This window comes from Strix uralensis, chromosome 4, assembly GCF_047716275.1.
Source record: "Strix uralensis isolate ZFMK-TIS-50842 chromosome 4, bStrUra1, whole genome shotgun sequence".
Taxonomy (NCBI): domain Eukaryota; kingdom Metazoa; phylum Chordata; class Aves; order Strigiformes; family Strigidae; genus Strix; species Strix uralensis.
The window spans coordinates 81,472,120-81,493,213 of record NC_133975.1 but is presented as its reverse complement, the minus strand read 5'-3'; the positions used below and the strand labels follow the sequence as shown (position 1 = coordinate 81,493,213).

General features: G+C 50.1%; 1 protein-coding gene across 1 annotated transcript; it reads left to right on the top strand.

Annotated features, from left to right (window-relative positions):
* Positions 1-4,300: 4,300 nt before the first annotated feature.
* Positions 4,301-5,171, top strand: LOC141942233 (placenta-specific gene 8 protein-like). The gene is made up of 3 exons (XM_074865179.1): positions 4,301-4,406; positions 4,639-4,763; positions 5,064-5,171. The coding sequence occupies exons 1-3, from the start codon at positions 4,301-4,303 to the stop codon at positions 5,169-5,171; spliced, it is 339 nt and encodes a 112-aa protein (XP_074721280.1).
* The last annotated feature ends 15,923 nt before the right edge of the window (positions 5,172-21,094 follow it).

Genomic DNA, 21,094 nt, shown 5'->3' with positions numbered 1-21,094 from the left:
GGCACTAGTCCACCTCCTGTGTTGCAGAGACACTCTCCCCTATTGGAACCTGAGCATGAATTCCCACCCTCCTCCGGGTAAAAATTTGGTTGGGTCGTGGGTTGGCCAAGTCCCCTCCGTGGGCCAGCCCTGCCATCTCCTGGCCATGGCCGGACAGAGCAAGCCTGCCTCTGAGCCACACGCTCTCCCTCCAAAAGGCAGAGGTTACACCCGCCCTCCCTCTATCACTCTCGCAGGGATGCTGAATGATTTTAGATCCCTACAGATCTCCCCTAGCTTCACTCTCTAAGGGAAATATGATATTTTTTCCCCCCGTCTTTGCCTTCACCTTCACCACAAACCTTGTACAGGGCAGGTAGAGGCTCTGTCAGTGCTGGAAGGTGGGTCTGCGTTGCAGCGCTACCACCTGCCTAAACCTCAGATGGCCCGGATGATCCCTGGAAATACAGAAAACCACATTTTTAACCAAAGAGAGGTAAAGGCCGAGAATGTGGAGAAGGGGAGAGGAGAAATACCACGCGCCTGTGTCACCCAGTGAAGTTACAGTCAGTTCTTGTTGCCCAGGGCAGGGGTGGAGTCCCCATACCTGGAGGGGTTGAAGAGTCGGGTTGACCCAGCGCTGAGGGATCTGGTGGAGTTGAGAACGGTCAGTGTGAGGTTCATGGTTGGACTGGAGGATCTTCAAGGGCTTTTCCAACCGAGATGGTTCTGTGATTCTATGCTCAGGCTTAACGAAGGAAAGGCGCTGCACCTCCAGGGGCATACAGCTTAAGGCAGCGCAGGAGCCCGAATGCAAACTGCCCTTCTCTGAAAATTGCTACCAAAAGCGGTGTGTCCCATAGGGGCTCCAGGCCTGCAGGATGCTGCGGTGGGGAAAGGTGAGGGGTTGGCAGCAGGAGCTCGCTAGAAGCGGCAGCGAGCTTGCAGCAACGAAAGCTGCAATTCTACAAAGCAGCACCTAAGCCGACGCCTGGTCTGTTAGCCAGAGGGAGCAGAGGTCGTTTGCTAGGGAGCACCCAGAGCATATAAAGGAACCAGGAAAAAGGACACATGTCTCCAGGGACAAGGGCAGCTCGACGGGTACGTATGGCTTGGCTTTGTTCGGGCAAGAGCTGTGGTATAAAACTACGGAAACTGCTCTATGGAAGCGGTGTTGCTGGGGAAGGGGTAGAAACAGAGGTGAGGTTTTCTACCTGGAAAAACTACTTCAGAGCTGAACCAGAATGTGCTGGGTGCTGCTGACAGGCATCTCAACAGCATGGGCAGTGGCGTTAAAGGACGGCAGCGTTGTATAGTTTGTTTGTGCACACACATGTGTGCCTATACGTAACAAAATGCTGCTTTATGACCTTGGTTATTGGTGAAATGTGGCTGTGTGCACCTCAGGACCCATTTTGTTCCTGTCAGCTATTCCAACACCGCTGGTGGTGCCATGGAGCTCTAGATTTGGGGGCATTCAGGGTGATGTGTTGCATGTGCTGGGCCTGGGCCACCTCTTAGAAGATGAACGCGCGGCAGAAGCTTCTCTGGGCCGCTGCCTGCTCGGCATTGCAGCTTTCATCCACGCAGGGACATGGTGTGCTCATACCTGGGGAGGGGCAGGGAAAGTCCATGGTCAGCCCTGCCTGCAAAGGGCACAGTTTCTGTGTGGCGATGGGCACCACCCGGCTGCATTTTCATGATGTGGTGCTATTAATCTGGTTATCTGGCGGTGGGGGAAGCACCTCCTTTGCCCCTAAAACTGCTGCTGTTGCTCCTGTGCACGCTTCTGCCTGTGTTCCCTGCTGTCCTGCCTGCTGCTGGGAATCCCTGTCCCTGCATGGGACCCCCATGCTGTCCCTGCCTGGCAACCCCACTGCATGGCCCGGCCGTGGTCTGTCCCCTCCCCTGCCCCTCCTGGCCCCTGCTTTGTCATAAATCGTTCCGTGACAAGTCCGGGGCCATTGTTTTGGCATGCCATGAGGTGTCACTTTGGCTGCAGAGGTGGCAGGAATTACCTGGGACCTCGTGTGTGAACAAGAAGGGACAGCCAGCCAGGGCAGGGGCAGGGGGTGTCTGGCGAGGAACAATAGGCACCATATGGCCCCTGCTGCACCCATGGGTGGTGGGGTTGCCTGCGCTCACCCCAAGGGTCCCTGCCAACAGCCAGATGACTTGCCCCAGAGAGGGCACAGCATCATTTTTACTGCTCAACAGCCCTGTTCAGTAGCAGCAGGAAAATACCCTTGGTTTTTAACTCCTGGTGGGGGCCAGTGACTGAAGCAATCCCACCAGCTCTCAGTTCATCCTTCAAGGCCACTTGTCACCTAATGGGAGCAGATACTGGTGTCTCAGATAGGGTCAGCCCAGCCACGCTCTGTGCTGGCAGAAAGTTGCAAAAAGTCATGAACAAATCATGCGGAGAATTCTTACAAGCTTTCTTCCCTCCTACGATGTAATTCAACATCCCTTTGCTTCTCCATGTACTGCCAGGGGGCAAGCGCCAGCCATACAGCAACAGGCTGTGTCTGACAGCAGAGTTGTGTCCAGGCCAGTCTGTAAATGGGAGCCGCAGGAGCTGCTGGCAAAGCCATCGACCCCTTTGCCACCTGTTGACAACAGTCAATACAAATGCAATGCCACAGCCTGTATCTCTGTGGTGTTGGAAGTGGGTAATGTGCTTGATGGCATCATCTGGTGCTGGGCATAGTATATTTATTCCACCGTATTCTTGTTAAGTTCTGTGCATATGTGTAATTCTGATGTGAAAACAATCTCAGTCACTTTATAATTTCTGTTTTAACAGAAATTACAGAGATTGATCCCATGCTTCAAAACATAAATGCTTCTCCTGTTTTTCTTTTTGCTCCTCCCAGTGTCCTAAAACTCAGGTGCCCCCTTGTCACGCAAGGGCTCCGAGCTCCAGGGCGGGGAGGAGAGGGCTGCTCAGCGGGCACCCCCAGCCATCACCCAGGCAGAACAAATGTGACAAAGCCGGGCAGGGGCAGGCAGGACACAAAGTGTTTGAAGGTGCTCTGTTAGACACCCATAACACCCATCGCAGAAATGTCCGTGGGCTGTGCGGGGATGCGGGGGCTGGAGAGGACCTTCCTGGGGAACTGCCCTGGGACCCTTCCCAAGCAAAGGAGCAGCAGCCCACCATGATGGTGCCTGAAATTCAGTCAGCTTTCCTGCTCATCATTTCTTTGCTGAGGATGTGTGCAGTGGGCTGGGAGTGGGAGGGAGCCCTCGTAGCTGTTAGAGCATGGGAGCCTTTGCATCTCATCTCCATGCTGGTTAAGAGAGCATCACCGAGCTTGGGCACAGGACAGGGAGTGTGTCTGTATGGGACTTCTTATGGGAGCATCCTCTATTTTATTTTTTTTTATTAATTAAAGCTTCAAAGCTGAAGTGAGAATGGCAGAGGGTGGTGCCACGCCTTGCAGGGTGCAGTGGGGAGGGAAGGGGCCACGGGTGGAGATGAGGTGGAGGTGGAATTGTTACATGGGTCAGGTAGGTTTGGGGATTTGGTGCTGTGGAGTGGGAACTCTGCTGCTCTCAGAGGTTGCAGCCCCTGGCTGGGGAAGGATGGGCAGGAGCAGGGCGCCAGGAGCTATGGTGGCCCCAGGGAACAGAGGAAGAGGAGAATGAGGATTAGGCACTGGCACAGACAGGCAAGTGGAGGGGAGATGAGAACTGGTGACTGGGCTTAGGGTGATGGAAAGGGCCAAAGAAAACCCACTGCCTTGAAGCGTGCTGAGAAAGCAGGTGAAGGAGGAATGGAGAGGGAGAGGGGGAGGCAAACAGGCTGGGATGCTCAGGGAGCAAAGCAAAGATTAAGGTGACTACTGAGAGTTGAGAAAGCTAGGACTGAGCTGTAGTAGCTTTGGGACACTGCAAACTTAAAAAAATTACCATTTTAAGCAGATAATGTTGAAAGATGACCTGGGGGTAAAAAGACAGGATTGAAGTGTTGAAGCCCTGAGGCTCTGAAGCAGAAGGACTTCTGTTTTTACAGAGGCATTTTACTTGCATAGGCAGGGGGATGAGGTGCTGCTGTCTTTGGTGGGGTGCTGGGTTTGGGGAGGGCTTTGCTGTGAAGGACAGTGGCAGCTCCTGGCCGAGCTGTGCCCCCCACTTTGTGGTGGGATGGCGGTGTCCTGGCAGTGGGGAACTCTCAGGGACCTGTGCTGCCCTCTCCGTCGTCGAATGCAGCAGCCTGAGCGAGACACCCACTTCGGAAACACCTGCAGCATCTTTCTCTGATGGCTTTTCCTTCCAGACCACAAACTGCCTGGAGGGACCCGACCCTGTGTTGGCAATGGCCTCTCACCACGTGATCACAGTCCAGCCCCAGTTTTCGGCTGCCCCGCGGGCAGGCGAGTGGCAGTCAGGGCTGCTGGACTGCTTCTCCGACTTCGGCGTGTGTGAGTACATACGTACCACTTGTTCCTGGTGCTGGCTCACGCTGTGTTTCTGCTGTTTTCCCCGCTCCTTCTGCTTCATCGCTCCTGCTGCAAACCCCACTTTTGTGGGCACCAGTGGTGGAGCAGCTCTCATATGAGGTCAAGAGCCATGGCTCTGCATCCCCAGCCAGCGTTCCCCACTTTCTTCTTTCTTTGCACCCCTCAGCCAAGCATGTGTCTCGGTGTCCCACAGGTATTTGCGGAGCCTTCTGCTTCAGCTGCCTGGGGTGCCAAGTGGCCGGGGCCATGGACGAGTTCTGCCTGTGCGGCCCCAGCGTGGCCATGAGGACGCTTTACCGCACCAGATACAACATTCCGGTCAGTGACCAATGCCGGGGCCCGCTCCGCTGGGTGCTGGGGTGTGGGTCAGGGAAAGAGAAAGGGGTGCCCAAGAGGAAGAACAACACCAGGGAGTTGCCAGGGACACATCTGCGTCCCTGCTGTGAGGCAGAGGTAATCCAGCCGCACACCGCCTCATCCCAGTCCTTGCTGGGCATGAGCAGCAATGTGCTGGGGGGCCAGGGGTGAGCTGCCCAGGGGCGTTGACAGTGAAGAAGTGGAAGACTTAAAAAGCTGATGTGGGAAGGGGTTATTCATACAACGTCCTGTGCTTGGCAGGGCTCCATTCTGGGTGACTTCATCTCCGCTGCGTGCTGCCCCATGTGTGCGCTCTGCCAGCTGAAGAGAGACATCAAGCGGAGGAAGGAGCTGGGCATATTCTGGTAAACTGGGCATGCTGGTTTATAAATCACTGCCGCACAGAGCTGAGTGGGTTCCCAGAGTCTCCCTTTCCCCCAGTGCCTGACTAAAGACACAGGGTTGCTGCGGTGCCGAAACAGCAACGGCCAGGTGAAAGGGTGACCTGTCCTGCGGCAAAATGTCGCTGGGAACCTCTTGCAGGACAGGGGATCTGCTCAGGGCCCACCACCTGGGTCCAGCCACGAGACAGGACTGGGACACACACACGCACGCAGATGGTGCGGCAAGGCACGGCCCTGCTCCCTGACCCTCCTCTCCTGTCCCGTTGCAGATGCCGCCGCCTCGCTGCGCCCTGCAAAGCTGCTGCGGGCAGGAGCCGCCGCTGCCCTGGCTGGTGGGAAATGCACCGTGAGGGGGTTTGCCTTGATTGTGGTTGATTCCCTCCAGCAATAAACAGCAGAGTTTGTCTTCCTGCCTGCGTGTTGTTATTTACTTTTGTGTGTCCTGCAGCACCAGAGGACAGCGTTGTTCTTTTGTACGCTGTGTGGTCAGAGCAATGCTGAGGTTATCAGATAAAGAACTTTCTCTTGCAGACCACACTGGGATGAGACCAGACCACAAAGTTCAGTGAGAAGATAAAATAAAACAAAACAAAAGCCAAGCCTGCTGCTGACAGCTCAGCTTCTCGGTGGACACTGTCAGCATGCAGAGCTGGTGACAGCATCGCCCTGTGCCTGAGAACACTAAACCCATCCCCTTTTCTGCCTGGACAGTCCCCAGCACCAAGACACAGAAGGTGGCAGCGGGAGCGTGATGGTGATGGTGGGGATCGCAGTCCCACTCAGCACAAACCTGTCCTGTGGGAACTGCTTCTCTGTGGGGTGAGACCCCCACAGCTGAGGGTGTGGATGTTGGGTGTTATACTGATACCAAAAACTTAAACAATTTAGTATACAAACAACAAGCCTCTTTGTATAATTGTATAAACTTTGTAAGGACAAGGTAAGGGAGTCTGCATGCCAAACAGACAAGTCAGTCTGTGTTTCAAGGACCAAACCAAACCATAACAGGTCCTCTCTGTATAAACAAGATAAGTGAGGCTGCACGCCAAAGAGCAATCTAAACTGGGAGTTACCATACCTTACCCCTGTACTCGGCACTGGTGGGGCCACACCTCAATTACTGGGTTCAGTTTTGGGCCCCTCACTCCAAAAAGGCCATTGAATGACTCGAGCATGTCCAGAGAAGGGCAACGAAGCTGGTGCAGGGTCTGGAGCACAGGTCTGATGGGGAGCGGCTGAGGGAACTGGGGGGGTTAGTCTGGAGAAGAGGATGCTGAGGGGAGACCTCATCGTCCTCTACAACTCCCTGAAAGGAGGGTGCAGAGAGGGGGGATGAGTCTCTTGATCCAAGGAACAAGCGCCAGGACAAGAGGGAATGGCCTCAAGCTGTGCCAGGGCAGGGTTAACTGGCTCTTAGGAAGTATTTCTTTGCAGAAGGGGTTGCTGGGCGTTGGAATGGGCTGCCCAGGGCAGGGGTGGAGTCCCCATCCCTGGAGGGGTTGAAGAGTCGGGTTGACCCAGCACTGAGGGATCTGGTGGAGTTGGGAACTGTCAGTGTGAGGTTCATGGTTGGACTGGAGGAGCTTCAAGGTCTTTTCCAACCTGGATGGTTCTGTGATATATGGGGAAACTGAGTTAAGGTCTTTGCCTCAAAACAACCACCAGAGACCCTTCCCCAATTTTAGTATGCTTGCACCATATATTAACATATGCATATTTCCTAGAAAGAGGCAGGTACTTCTCAGAAATTACATGAATATTTATTTATTTTAATGTCTATAATGAATGTGCCTTTGTCTCTCAGTGTGCATGTTAGGAGGAACGATCCCCCGTGCACTGGCACTGAATAAACTGGGTGTTAGGGAGTTCTTCACTGACCGGGTTTTGGTAACAATACACCACGGTGGAAGAGCTCAGACAACCTGTGCCTTGCTGGGGCTTGGGGGTGAGAGGGTTTATCCATTATTGCATGTCAAAGAACAAGGAAGAGGTAACTTTAGGGCTGGGATCACTCTGCAGCTGCTGAGCACTGGCTCAGATTGGTTTAAGCTTTGTTGCTTTTAACAGAAAAAGGTGCTTTTGGCCCAGAGAGGGTGGTAGGCTGGGCCTGCATGGGGCCCTCAGGCTCTGGCACATCTATGCTTCTGTCCTGGAACCTTCAGAACAGGAGTGGGTTTTATTCCAAAATACCTTTCCCACCCCCCTGTTTTTCCCACTGCAACTCCTATTACATTTTTCTGCAGTGGCCACAGCACTGTCACATCCTTGGTGTGAAGGGGTGAGGCTGTGCCCTCACTGACAGTGCACACATGTGTGTTTGCACATTCAAAACATGTGCAATGAAGCAACAGTAGATGGTGGTGGCACGGTGACAGCCTGAGCTGGGAGCCAACAAGTTGCATGTGCTGCGGGGACAGACATCACTGTGCTGGTCCGTGCATGGCCCACAGGCATGTGGGGGTCACCTCTGCTCACTCCTGGTGGCTGGGCCCAAATCCCCATTGCCTGCAGGCTGACAGGCATGGAGCAGGGGCAGGGGGGCTGGGGCTGAGCCTCCCCCCGCAGCACAGGCAGCTACCTGATTTGGGGTGGCCAGTTCAGTGACAGCCCTGCTGCTCTGGGATGAGCCGAGAGCGCCCAGGGTCAAGGTCTTCAAGGCCACCCGACCGTGACTGCTGGGGTCCCCCCTTCCAATGACAGGTGAGCCCAGCATGGTCCCCCCTTCCAATGACAGGTGAGCCCAGCATGGGGCTCCTCCTGCCCCCATCTTCACAGAATCACAGAATCCTCTCGGTTGGAAAAGCCCTTGAAGATCCTCCAGTCTAACCATTAACCTCACCCTGACCGTTCTCAACTCCACCAGATCCCTCAGCGCTGGGTCAGCCCGACTCTTCAACCCCTCCAGGGATGGGGACTCCCCCCCTGCCCTGGGCAGCCCATTCCAACACCCAACAACCCCTTCTGGAAAGAAATACTTCCTAAGAGCCAGTCTAACCCTGTCCTGGCGCAGCTTGAGGCCATTCCCTCTTGTCCTGGCGCTTGTTCCTTGGGTCAAGAGACTCATCCCCATCCCTCCTGCTGTGACGGTTGATGGGGTCCCCCGACAGTCATTCCTGCTTGGGGCCCTTCTACCCCTTGGCCCGTCCTGACAGAGGCTGTCAGGACCCCGTGGCTTTGCCCATCCCTGATCATGGGGTCTCCCCTCCAGGGCCGTTTCTCCCCCAACGCATGCAGGGGCCAGGCTGTGGGGATGGGGACCAAAGCTCTGACCCCCACAGGGATATGGGAGCAGGCAGTGCTGGGTCTGTGCAGTGAGGACCCAGGAGCAGCCAGCCCCAAGTCTGGGCAAGGGGCACCAGCGCCCACCTCGTCCGAGGAACGGCGGGGGACAGAGGAGCTGCAGGTGATGTCTGGTGAGCAACCAAAGCAGCAACCAAACAGCTCTGCAGCTGACCGTGCCATCAGGGCTGAGCTGGGGGGCGGCTCTTGCTTCTGGTAGGGGCCCAGGGATCTTGGGGTCACACTGCAGAAGAGGTGCTGCACCCACAGCAGAGCCCAGTGGGATTGGGTGACTGGGGCTGCGTCTGGCTGTTGCTGAGGAAAACCCCACTGCGGTTGGTGGTTGTTGCTGCTCGCCTGGTTGGGGTGTTGCTGGGGGCTGCACCGGGCAGCAGCACACGGGGTGTTGCAGTGGGGGGGTCCGCGTGTGCCTCCCCCTGGGCTGGATAGTGCTGAATGGCACAGGGAGCTGCCCTGGGCAGGTTTCCCCTTTTTTTTGGGGGTGGTTTCTGGGCACAGGGCTGGCCCTGCTGGGGATCCCCTCCTCCATGCAGGGGCTGCGGGGGGGGCACGGCTGGGCCAAGCTGAGCTGAGTGATGCCAGCCCAGGGCCTGTGTCCCTGTCCCTGTGGGAGCCCCACACCAGGCTCATTTGGCTGGGCAGGCGTCACTGCCACAACCTGTGAGTGTGACATGACCCTCAGCTGTGTGAAGGCTGCAACAGCAGGTTTGTAGGATGCTGTAGTACACAAGGATGCAGAGGCTTTGTTTACGTGAATTTATTACAAGTTACTACAAATCACGATGAGTAAAGCAAGTACATACTTATGATCACTCACCTGTATGTATTATCTGAGGTGTTACCGGCATGACACTCGCCAAACTGTTGCCAGGAGCAGGGACGATGGAAAAGCCTTCACAGAATCATCTCGGTTGGAAAAAACCTTGAAGATCATCCAGTCCAACCATTAACCTCACACTGACCGTTCTCAACTCCACCAGATCCCTCAGCGCTGGGTCAAAATGATCCACATCACAGAGTCAGGAGACAGCCAGGCACCCCTGTCAAGGGTCCAGCTGTGCGGGAGATCTCTGCAGAGCAGCTTGAGCAGAGTAGCTCATCTTGGGCAGGTACCGTGTTACTTTCAAACCTTCTTTGTGTAGACACATTAAGTGGGTGTAGGACACCCCTTGACAGAGCAGCCATGGCTGGGAGCTCAGCTTGCTGTTGTCGTGGTTTCTGTGCTCACTGTCATTGCGGTTTGCGAGTCCAGGCTCACAAGGGCTGTGTAGGGAGCTCCCACAGCCCCCCAAACAAAGCCCCTCCCAGGCAGTTTGTGCCTCGGGGGCTGGGAGCTGTGAAGGGGGTTCAGGGAAGAGGGACCAAGAGCTGTTGGGGTCTGACCCAGTGGTAGCCCTAGTGCTGCTCTCTGTTGTTTTGTGCTGTGCTGAAATCCACCTCACTTAGTGGAGGAGTTTGAGCAAGATGCTCTTTCTCACCTGACCTTCTGGGGAGAACTTTGACTCTTGTGCCTAGATAGACACTGCAGCTACTGATGCTCTGGATGAGAGATGCTCCAGGTATTTGAAGCTCCAAGTTATTTCAGCTCCTGCTCCAAACTGCAGCTCTGGCTACTGCACAGTTGGGATATGAGATGCTCTGCCTCTGCCTAATAGACACTACAGCTATACTGCAGCTCCAGCAGATGGATGTTTGGGCTTCTCGGAGTTTCAGGTAATTCCAGCTTTTGCTCCTGGACACTCCAGACACAAGGTGCTCCTGCTTGTTACCGCTCTGACTGATGGACACTTGTGCTTGAAATAACTTCAGCTCCAGACAGTCGATGTTCCAGCTCAGGTTATTTGAAGCCCTGATGAGTTAGTTTAGCTCCAGCTACTGCCCAGGCTGGAGAAGAGTTGCTCCTGCTGCTTCCAACTCTGCATTGTAGAAGCTTCTGCTTGTTGCCAGCTAATTAAAGCTCCACCTAATTACAGCTCTGTAACTGCTTCTTCTTGTTAAAAGCTAATTAAAGCAGTGTGGGCTTCTGGCAAAGTTGTAAATCAATCATTGTCATATCCTGAATATTAACTGTCATAATTGTACATTGTCTAAATATTGTTTATTTAATAACCATTCCAGTGGTTGTACAAACATTGACTAGAGTTGGGGAAAAGAAGTGCCTTTCACCTTAGAGGTTGAGGGAGACATACCAGCCTCCCTAACTTCAGGGACCAATGTGACTGCTGGGATCCATGCACCCTGCCCACCTTGCCCCCCAAAGCCCTCCCATTCCCCTCCCACCTGCCCAAAGTCCCCCCGAGCCTGTTTTGGGGACTGAAAACTGCCAACTAAACCTGTTTACAAGTCCTCAAAATGCATTACTTACATCTTTTTCTAAGCTTCAGAAATACAGCACTTGCCCTGTTTTTGAGCCCCAGAAACACAGGACTTAAGTTTTCCACCCTGAAAAATAAAAGGCAATCTCTGTTTTCAGGCTCTGAAAACACAGGACTTGACTTAATCGGTTTTTGAGCTTCAGAAATGCAGAACTCCTGCTCTGGTTTTGAGCCACAAAAATGCAGCCCCGTGTCTCCATTTTGGGTGCTGAAAAACGGAATTTCTGTTTTCCAGCTGTGTGGGTGATGTGTTGTTACTGGGTGGGGGGGGACTGTAGCCCACCCACAGCCCTGGGGCCCCACACGCAGTTTCAGGGAGCACTTCAGAACTGGGGTGGGGGCACCCTCCCTGCAGGAAGAACCGGGGGGGGGGGGGGGGCGTGGGGCACCTTCGCCCACCCGCCGTCCGGCACTGGCGGGTGCCGGGGACGCTGGCACATAGCCGGGCGGGAGCGGGCCCGCGGCCCGAGCACCGGGAACGGCAGCTATGCGCTACCGCGGGACCCGCTCTCTGCGTCTACCTACAGTTATATATCTATAGAATATATATTTAATATATATTTTTATCTTATATACTATATTTATACTTCCGTATTTCTATTAATATAACGCACAAATGCAGTACCTGTTGTAAATAAATGTACGGCTACTTCCGCCTGAGCACTTCCTAGTTCAAGAGGAACTAGGCAGCCAATCACAGAGCTGATTGCCATCACGGGGTCAAGAGATGGCGGCTCCCACGGAGGAATGTCAGCCGCCTCGTACAAAATGGCGGCGCCCATCATAAAGGGGCGGCACAACAAAACGGCGGCACCCAGGAATAGGGCGGAGCTTCCCGGGTCTGATGTACTTATGGGTAAACCGGAAGGGGAGGCTAGTAGCCAATGAGAGCAGAGCACAGGAATAACGGACTGGCTTCCGTAGCCAATGGCCGCTGCGGCTGCTGGGAGGGGGCGGGATTTCTACCGCAAGCTGGCTGAGGGGCACCGCTCCCATCTCTTGCGTGTCCGTGGTGCCTCCGATTGTGACACTTGGGCGGTAAAACCCCCAGTGATGCTACGGTACCGCCAAGCCCTGACTGCCCGACGCCCCCAAGGCACTGCAGTACCCCCAAACTCGGGTTGTAAAACCTCACCGGTGACAACGCGATAGCTGACCGTAAACCCCCCCGAGGGAGACTGCAGTACCACAGAACACCCACCGGAAATCTTCCACAATGACACCAGTTCCCGTCCATGGAAAGGCTTGTTCGTTAAGAAAATTGTATCACTAATACTGTGAACAGCTGTAGTGAGCGGTTCAGTGACTGTTCACGGCTTGGGAACCTACTGTTAGTTGCCAGTTGCCATTTGGTTTATTTACTGGCTATACAGGAGAATTGTAAGGGGAATGAGACCTGGCAACGATTCCCTGCTCTTCCTTTATCAAATCAGTAACAGGATGAATAGCGTCAGAGGCAGTTTGTATTGTGGAGTATTAACTAGCTTGCTGTGGGGTAAAGGAGCAGCTGACAGCAACAGATGAACAGTCAGGGATGCATTTGTAGGAGGTAAACTGGGGTAAAGGGGGTGGTGTCCCTGTTTCCCATTTTCCCCACCCATGACTGACCCTTCAGTACATCCATACCTAATACATTAGGGGAACCTGAAAGTAAGGTTGGGCAGACTGTCTGTCCATTAGACAGAATTAGTTTAGCCCTCAGTGGGTGAGTAGTGATTTTCCCAAAAATGAAAAGTAACGTAAAATGGAAAGTAACTGCTCGCTAAATGGAGGCTGTCCTTTGTAAGTGTCCTTATTTACCATCGGTATTTGGGCTCCTGTGTCAGTGAGGGATGTTGTAAGGTAGCAATCGTTAACTGCGAGCATCATCTCGGGACTTGAATCCTTAGCAGTGGGAGTAGTGGCTGCCAGTACTGCCACTGCACCAAGCCTTGCCCCTAGTTCCCCACATATTCATGTCTAAGTTTTATGCGGATAGGTTTGGGTGTATCCCTGAGCTTCCTTCCCTTGCTTCCTTTGGCTCCCTAGTCATTATCCTTTTAAATCTTAGGGTGTCACCCCCATCACCTGTCCTAAGTCTCAGAGGGCTATCATGAGAAGTTAATGAGGGAAACCCGGCCAGTTGTCCTAGGACAGGAGTTGGCAGCCCATTTAACTGACTCAGAGAGTGCCCCTTATCTAAACACATTTTCCATAATATTTTATACTTCCCTCTTTTTGCTTTTGTCTTTTGCATGGAGACAGGCTGTCTCTTTTCTATTACATTTACTTTAGCTGAGGTTCTCCTCTGGTTTTTATACTGTGGGGCGTACAGTGATAAATCTATAGCGTACGTTGAAGGACCTTTTGGAAAAAAATACCATTTAAGCCACAGCTAAAGATTTCAACACTCCCTCAGCTCCCTTTTTTATAGGTTGGAAGTGTACAGGCTCAGAAATCACCCCCTAGGGATGTAGCAGTGCTCCCAGCATACACCAGGCTTTGAGCTGTGTTAGCCAAAATCTAAGCAAGAGTCAAGTGAACAGTGACACCACCAGCCCATTCAACGCAGGCAAACCTCTTGCTGAACTTACAGGAAGGTGATGGTGATCCTTCTTTTCTCTTCCTGCAGAGACAACGTCTCCAGGAGTTTCTCTTCATCTTGGGCTTCAGAACTCTAAATAAAGGAAAATACCATAGTTCAGCTGTTAAATTGAATTGGTCCCTATAATGATGCTTCTTTTCTGTGAAAATCCTGCTACATGACCCCCTCTTCATCCCTCCTGGACCAGAGTGCCTAGAGCCAAAATAACTACACAAACCAAGAAGCTCATTCTGCATGGCCTAAAAATATTCATCCTTTCTGCTGCCTTCAGCATTTTGCAATATCATAGCTTCTCCCACAAAAATGCTGCCCATGTCTACCCCATCCTAAGTAACCTCAACTTTACTCTCAACAATGATGGAGCTCTCCCCTAGGTCTTGCCCTGTTCTCTCAGTCACCTCTATTTTTCCCTTCCAAAATGGTGGTTCTGTCCCCCTTAAGAAACCTAACTCTTTCCCTCCCAAATGCTTACCCTGTGCTCTCTGAGGTACCTCAGCATTTCCCTAAAAATTGTCACCTATCTCCCCTCTAAGTTACTTCCACCTTTCCCCCCAAAATGTCCCCTCTGTCCCCTCTAAGTTACTTCAGCTTTTCACACAATAAAAGATCATTTTGTCCCGGGATACCTCAACTTCTTCCCCCCAGAATATCACCTCTGTCCCCTCAAAGTTGCCCCAAGTTCCCCCCGCCAGCCCAAAAGGTTCCCCCCCTTGCGGCCCAAGGGCAAAGCAGGATGGCTTCTAGGCCTGATGGGCAAGGTGGGGAGCAAACCAGAGACCCCCATTCCAGGAGAGCCTGGGCTTGGGCTGCTGAAAGCCAAGAGCCTGAAGCACAGCCCCCAGCGAGGCTCAGCAGGACCCCACAGCTCCATCATGAAGTACCTTCCCTGGAGAGCCTCATCACCCAGATCTGCTTCATTTTAAAGATCTAGCATGTTCTCGGTATTTCAAAATCAAAGTTCCCCTCCAGTTATGAACTATCATATTTTAAGAGCCAGAAGTTAAATCAATACTTGCTCTGACAACAGCAGTGCTGGAATTGCTCACTATCAGAGGTCACGCACAAAAGCAGAAAGTTCAGTAGAGATGTAATTATTCTTAAAACATGAGAAAGGCCCGAGCACTACAGAAAGAAAAATCAAGTCCTCCAGAAAACCCTAGTTCAAGATATAGTTACCAGTTCCTTGAAAATCAGTGATTTAGGAAGCCTTACGGTAAGGTGTAAGTAGGTTGCTCTAGCCTCCATAGATGACATTCTCTACCTGAGGGCTGGAAGCCCAGTTGTGCAGTCTAATATTCTTAGATTACCAAAGTAGCTCCACACAATTAATAATACAAATGAACATTAATACAAAGCCTAACTTAGGGCAAGTTAAACTGCAGCCACAGTAAAGTGTATTTGCCAAGGCAAGTTTCCCTAGCAGGAGTGTATGTTTAACTGTGTTTATAAAACAAGACTTTCTGCCTTTTTGACAAGGGTGGGTGGAAAGGGAGAAAGGTGAGGCTGAGGTCAAGAAAAGGGAAGAGGAGGGTTGTTAAGAGTTTTGACATGAACCTTGTTCCCCAAAACACCTTTTAAAATGACAGCTGTAAAAAGACCTGATGATGAGCTCTCAGGCAAGTTCTGCTTCATGGCTCTCGTGTTGTCTGGAGCAGCTTCAGTACTGTCAGCCAGTGTCCTGTGAGCATTACCTCAGCTGTTACGAGCCACTGGACCTATTTGATGCTGCATCTAGTGCCTGCTCACAGGCAACTTCCTACCTGTTGTGAAGCAGAACAGAAAAATGTTCTTGCTTGTTCTACTCTTGTTGTCCGCTGGGGTGGAAGGGAGAGAACCCCTCTTCCTCTTGGAGATTTCCATTGTCTCCCAGGCATTTTAGAAAGATGAGATGCCTACCAGAGGGGCACCAGGAACACACATCTGTCAAGGATTTTCCCTGTTAATAGCTAATAGGAAAAGCAGCAGGCAAGCAATTTCTCTTAAAGGCATCCATCATTTATTGGTGTAGGAGCTGTGCTTCATCTCTTTTTCTTAAATAACTCTCTCACACTACTAAGTTGTCTAGCTAAGCAACATCTAAGACTCGTGGGTGCTGGCAATGGATGCTAGATATAAAATTATTGTGATCAGGATATAAGTAATATACAGCTGAGTAACAAAGAATGCATTAAAGCAACGCTATGCAAGAGTCATAAATCTGGTTTCCTCCTCCTTTACTCTTTGATCAGCTGTAGAACATAATTGTGTGGGAGAGTTATTTTTTTTTTTAATTCTTTGAGAAAGCTGGAAGTTAGCTTTGTCCCAGAAATGGAGTTTGCTAGGAAAGATATTCTACGGCTTCCATACCCCTGCCCAAATTCATAGCCACTTCCAGCACACGTATATGTAGCTTAATCTCAGACTGTTAAATGCAATGGATGTGTGACAGTATCACCTTCAGTGTAACATCACAGCGCTCTCCAGCTTCAAAGAAGTGAAGAAGAGAGCCATGAAAATCCCTCCACACCTCATTTGCTTCAAATACAAAGATGTCTTCTTCACCGTCACTGTTGGAACACCTGGTTTGCTGCTGCTGCTGCCGCCTTTTTCCCTTTATGAGATGTTGTTTTGCCTGCTCTGGGACCATGGATTCTGAAGTCATTGGCTGCTTTTTCTTTCACTGCAGGAATCTTGAAAAACTCCTGCCAAGGCAAAAATCCAGCCCATCAGGAGTCCAGTCCTAAAAAGCAGTGAAGATCTGTTCACCTTGCTGTTTTAAAAAACACAAAAAACCAAATGAGAGATTAGGTACTGCTAGTACCTAACACTTTCATTACATGTTAGAAGTACTACCTATAATCTTACTTGGAGAAGGGGCGGGGAAAGACCCACAGCCAAGAATCCTGTGCAGGTACGTTTTATATCTATCCTAGAGAGATACAAAGTATCATTTTGTGTTTCATGAGACATCCTATTTCCTTGCCTGTTAGTAATGCATAATACTATTTTTGTAGCAACCACAGGGAAACATGTACAAATACACGAAGAGGTGGAGTGCAGTGTATTGAGGAGTTTATCATCTACTGAAAGATTGCACAACTAGTGAGTGAAGTGGGCAGTGAACTGAGCAGTGGGAGGGGAGAAAGGAGAAGGCAAGGGTGGTAACAATGCAAATAGTTACCCAGGTTAGTTGTAGGCTGCTTCTAGTTCTTGCACAGAAACCCCCGTAGATTGCTCTCATCCCTGCTTCTAGAGCCAAAGGTAACCATGTGGTTCCATTCCCTGTAAATCTTTGTATTTCATGTTATTCCTAATAGATACAGAAACCAGGGACACTTCTGAACTTTCATACCTGTGCCTTGATGAAAAAATGGCACTTGTAAATTGTGACATGGTAGAGATTTTCACACTTCAGTCTATTTGGTGCCAAAAGTACAAAAATGTACTTTGCACAGACACGTTCCTCATTGATTTCTTTTAAACCCCTGAGCAAACTATGCGTGGTGCATGCTCGTCATGAGATGCATTCAGCATGAACATAATTCCTGACTTTCTGAGCTGCGCTAAGTGTTGATACTGTGTTATTCTGCCTGCTGCTTTCTTTGGGAAGTTGGCAGGGAACGGTTGTGATGACAGCCACTCCGGATGGCGATGGTGGGTGCACACCTTGAGAACAGAGGTGGTCTTGGACTTGGGGGGAAATCCTGAAATAACTGTTCCTGGAAAGGCAGTGAGGGTGGCAGGCCATGCAAATTCACTTCCTGGAGCACCTATATTCCACTCTTCAGGATTTCAAACTTGAGGATCAGGAGCCAAGAAAAGTATGTCTTGTGCTCTTGTGCAATTTCAACACGGTGGTTCTGAATTTCTGAGCCCCAGCTTCCCCAAAGGCCTTGTCTAGATTAACCCCCATTAAAGTACTTGAGCATATGTTCAAGGCAAAGATCCTTGTCTGTGCTAGGCTCTTCATGTGTGTTAGCACTAATGTGCTGGCAACACCTTTTTGGTGGCAGTAGCATGTACCATTTCTGTCCATGCTAAGCTACATCAGGACAGCTTAGATTATTGGACACTTCGAAGTCATGCTTTGACAAGTTAGTGAAAGTATTTATTACAGTAACACGTGGAAAACAAATCACTGATATGCTGCTCTGAAGAGAGAGCTGATTTATGTTCTTCTCAATTTGCACTTTGTCCTTCCTTTCGAGGAATCACAGCCTGTTGGATCTGTAGCACAGAATCTGAGTAAGCAGAAATCCAAAGGAAACACGCTCTTATGTGTGTATGGACAGACAGTTTTGTGTGTTATATTTTGAGGAGAACATCAAGGGTTTACATTGATTAAGGAGCGCGATTTCCTGTGCTTTGTTGAGCAGTGATGAGTTTAGAAAATGCTGAAGAGATTGTATACAGTCATGACCTAGAAATTAAGGCAGCAGTTTGGCAGAGAACAAACAGTGTATGATAAGGAAACCCCATTTGGAGTGATGACTAATCTCAATGGCCAATAGTTACCTGCTGGAAGAAAGTGACTTTCTAATCTGACGTTCAGAGACCACAGGGTAAAATACGTTACAAGTGAGGCAAATAAACGCAACAATTCCTTTCTGATTTACAGAATAGTATGATGCACCTTCAAAAACATTGCCTCGTTCTCAACCAAGAACACCGTAAGTAGCCAGACTCATTTCCCATCTCTACTGTGCAGTTACTTAAAAGAACCAGGAATGAATTAAATTTTTCTTGATTATTCTGAAGATTAAGGTTTTATCAGTCTGATTTTTCTCAGAAAATTTCAATGCAGGGAATTTTCACCAACAGAAACATTACTGTTTCATGATTATGGTGACTGTGGTAAAAAACAAAACAAAACTGAAGAAAAAACCCCCAACTATTAATGCACCAGATTGAAGGGGTTTTTCTCTTTAATCTGTGGCTACTTAACATCATGTCACACTTCGTGCTATTCATACTGCTAATAATGCATTCAACTGATGTAAATTCTAAGGAATACAAACTGAATCTGATCTATTCTGCATATCTTTTTGAAGCCTGTGAGGGCTAGTGAAGCTACAGCTACGAAAACTGTGAAAACCAGGGGTGAAATTTTAAAGCAATCCTATGGTATACCTCTCTGCAATTGCTCAAGGAAAAGTTTTCTAAAAGTATTGTCTTTTTTTAAAATATTATTTTTATTTCAAAAAACAAACAAAGGAAAAGAACTTTTCATGTGGACTTTCTAAAAACCCCAATTGATATTCTCAGAATGTGAGCTAGTTGCAAAGTGGGGTGAAGATGAAATTTCTACAGCCTTTTTTAATAGTGTGTATATATGCATTTCTACCTTTCTTAAGATATTTCTTCTTTTCCCTGTTATGTTTTCTCTTAGAAGAAGGAGGGTAGTCACAGGGGAATGGCAAAGTCAAAATGGCTGAACAAAGCAAGCACATAAACCTTTGTGAGTCCTTGTGCACTGAGAACCTCTCCACCATCGGCAAGAGATACTCGGGGACTGTGGGGTCAGTAAATCTTTTCATTTTATTCATAGTTTGACATGATGGCTTGAAAGAGTGTGAAAATTTGTGTAGTTTTCCCAACAAGCATCAGGAACACCAACTCCCCACTTTTCCAAGGTGATGTGGTTCACTGGGGATCTTTCCTATTTGGTTTCTTGCTATAAAATGTGTTGTCATGAGGGCTTGGAGGCTTATTTTTCTTATTTGGGCATGAGAAAAATTTCTTACAGAGAGCCCTTTGTTTCAAAGGAGGTTGAAACAAGCAAGAGTTTTGACCTGATTGATTAAGATCCCTGTCTCTGTTCCCAACCTTTTCATCCCGTTTTTGGAATGACACTTGTGTAATTCTCTGGGTTGAGGAGTCTGTCTCCAGCCAGTTTCAAGATCTGAATCACAATAGTTTTGAACAGCAAGAGTTTTGCCTGTCTGTTTTCCAGCTCCTTTTGGGATACCCGCATGACTGCCAAAGAGGGTGATGAAAATTTGGGAGGACTTTGGGTCCCTCCCCACAAATCCTTCCCTTCCAGCCTTCTGAGGACCTAATGCATTGAAATTTCAAGCAGTAGTTACCACTTGCAGGCAGAGGAGTAGATTATGCTTTGGGAAACATTTGCAGGCAGCCTCTCTCTTCTCTAGCAATAGTAAAAGCAAGTTTGTGCCTCCCCGCTTATAAACTGCTTTGAGAACTGCTCAGTGTTACGGTTACTGCTGAGATGTGCAGGAGCATGAAGTTCATTGTGTAGAGAAGGGATAGGAGACAGGCTTGACCTTGGCATTTACTTATGTATGTGTGACAGGAGACTTCAGCAGCAAAAAGAGAACCCCTGTGACAAAAGAAATATTTGCCACCCCTGAGAGCAGAGAGCATGAGCATGCCCAGCTTCTGGTGCAGAGACAATGCTGTCTGCCCCTTGGGGAGCCCGTGGGGGCAAACAGCGTGCTAGCCTCTTGCTCTACAAAGGTCACACTTCTTCCAGCCTGCCCTGCCATGTTAGTGCGCTAGGTAACCGCTGTGTTGGTGTGCTAGGTAACCTTTGTGGGCTGTGTTGTGAGTGCGCTAGGTAACCGGCGCTGAGGAGCAGTCCCCTCACAGGACTTTGTAGATGGCAGCTGGCAATACTGACCTCCATTGCAAACCGTCCTGAGATCAGTTGGAAAGCGCAGTGAAATGTCCAGGTTGTGTGTTCTCATTTTATCACTCATATAGGTAACGACAGGGTTGAGGAGACTGAGCATGCCGAATGTTCAAAAAGGATGTGGGAGGCTGGTTTGTTTTGGCAGGCGCAAACCAAGTCTTTTTCAGTGTCTGCTGCTTGAAACCGTGCCTGCCTTGGCTGATGTTTATCTTCTGGCTGTCTTTCAGAATCCTCCAGGATGACCTGCAGCTCAGTGATAGCGAAGAGGATAGTGATGACCAAGTCAGTTTTAGATGTTTTAGATGTTTAGACCAAGTCAGTTTTAGACATCCCTTTAAATCATCATGACTTGTGGTGTTGTTCCAACTACCTTAAGCTCACCTTTCCTCCCCCTCTCCTCTTTGTTTTTGTGAACAAAACAGGTTGCTGAAAAGCCACCTTCTTCACTTGCTCCTCCAAGGTACAGGTTTGTTCCCAAACTACTAGCTAGACCAAATAAGGAGGAAAACCACAACTACTTTTTATATAGGGGGTAGATGGGTAAGGGCTCCTGGTTTCTCTTGTTAGATACAGGCTGTGGTTTCTAACTGCCTGAAGCTGCTCTTGAAAACTGGCTTTAGTTGTGTGGGGTTTTACTGAAGGCTCCAGTTAGAAATGAATAATCCAGGCATGCTGGGTTTGGCCTAGGAACCAGAATGGTATTTCCCCAACTGTTCCCTTCTTTTCTGCTCTTCCCCTCCGCCAGTGTATGTGTAGATCACACTGGAGCTGATGGGATTTTCAGTTGTTGTAGTGAAGGGTGAGTGTGAGACCTGAAGCCGGTACTGCAAGTGCCCGTTGAGAGCAGAAAGCACAAGAGCTCCCACCAGGCCAATGCCAAACCCTTCCTGGACCCCAAGCCTGTGAGAGATGTTTTGCCTGGCAGCGCCCAGGAGCATCTTGCTCTCAGTCCCCTTCCTCAAGGCCAGGGCACAACCCCCAAGCAGGACCAGTGGCCA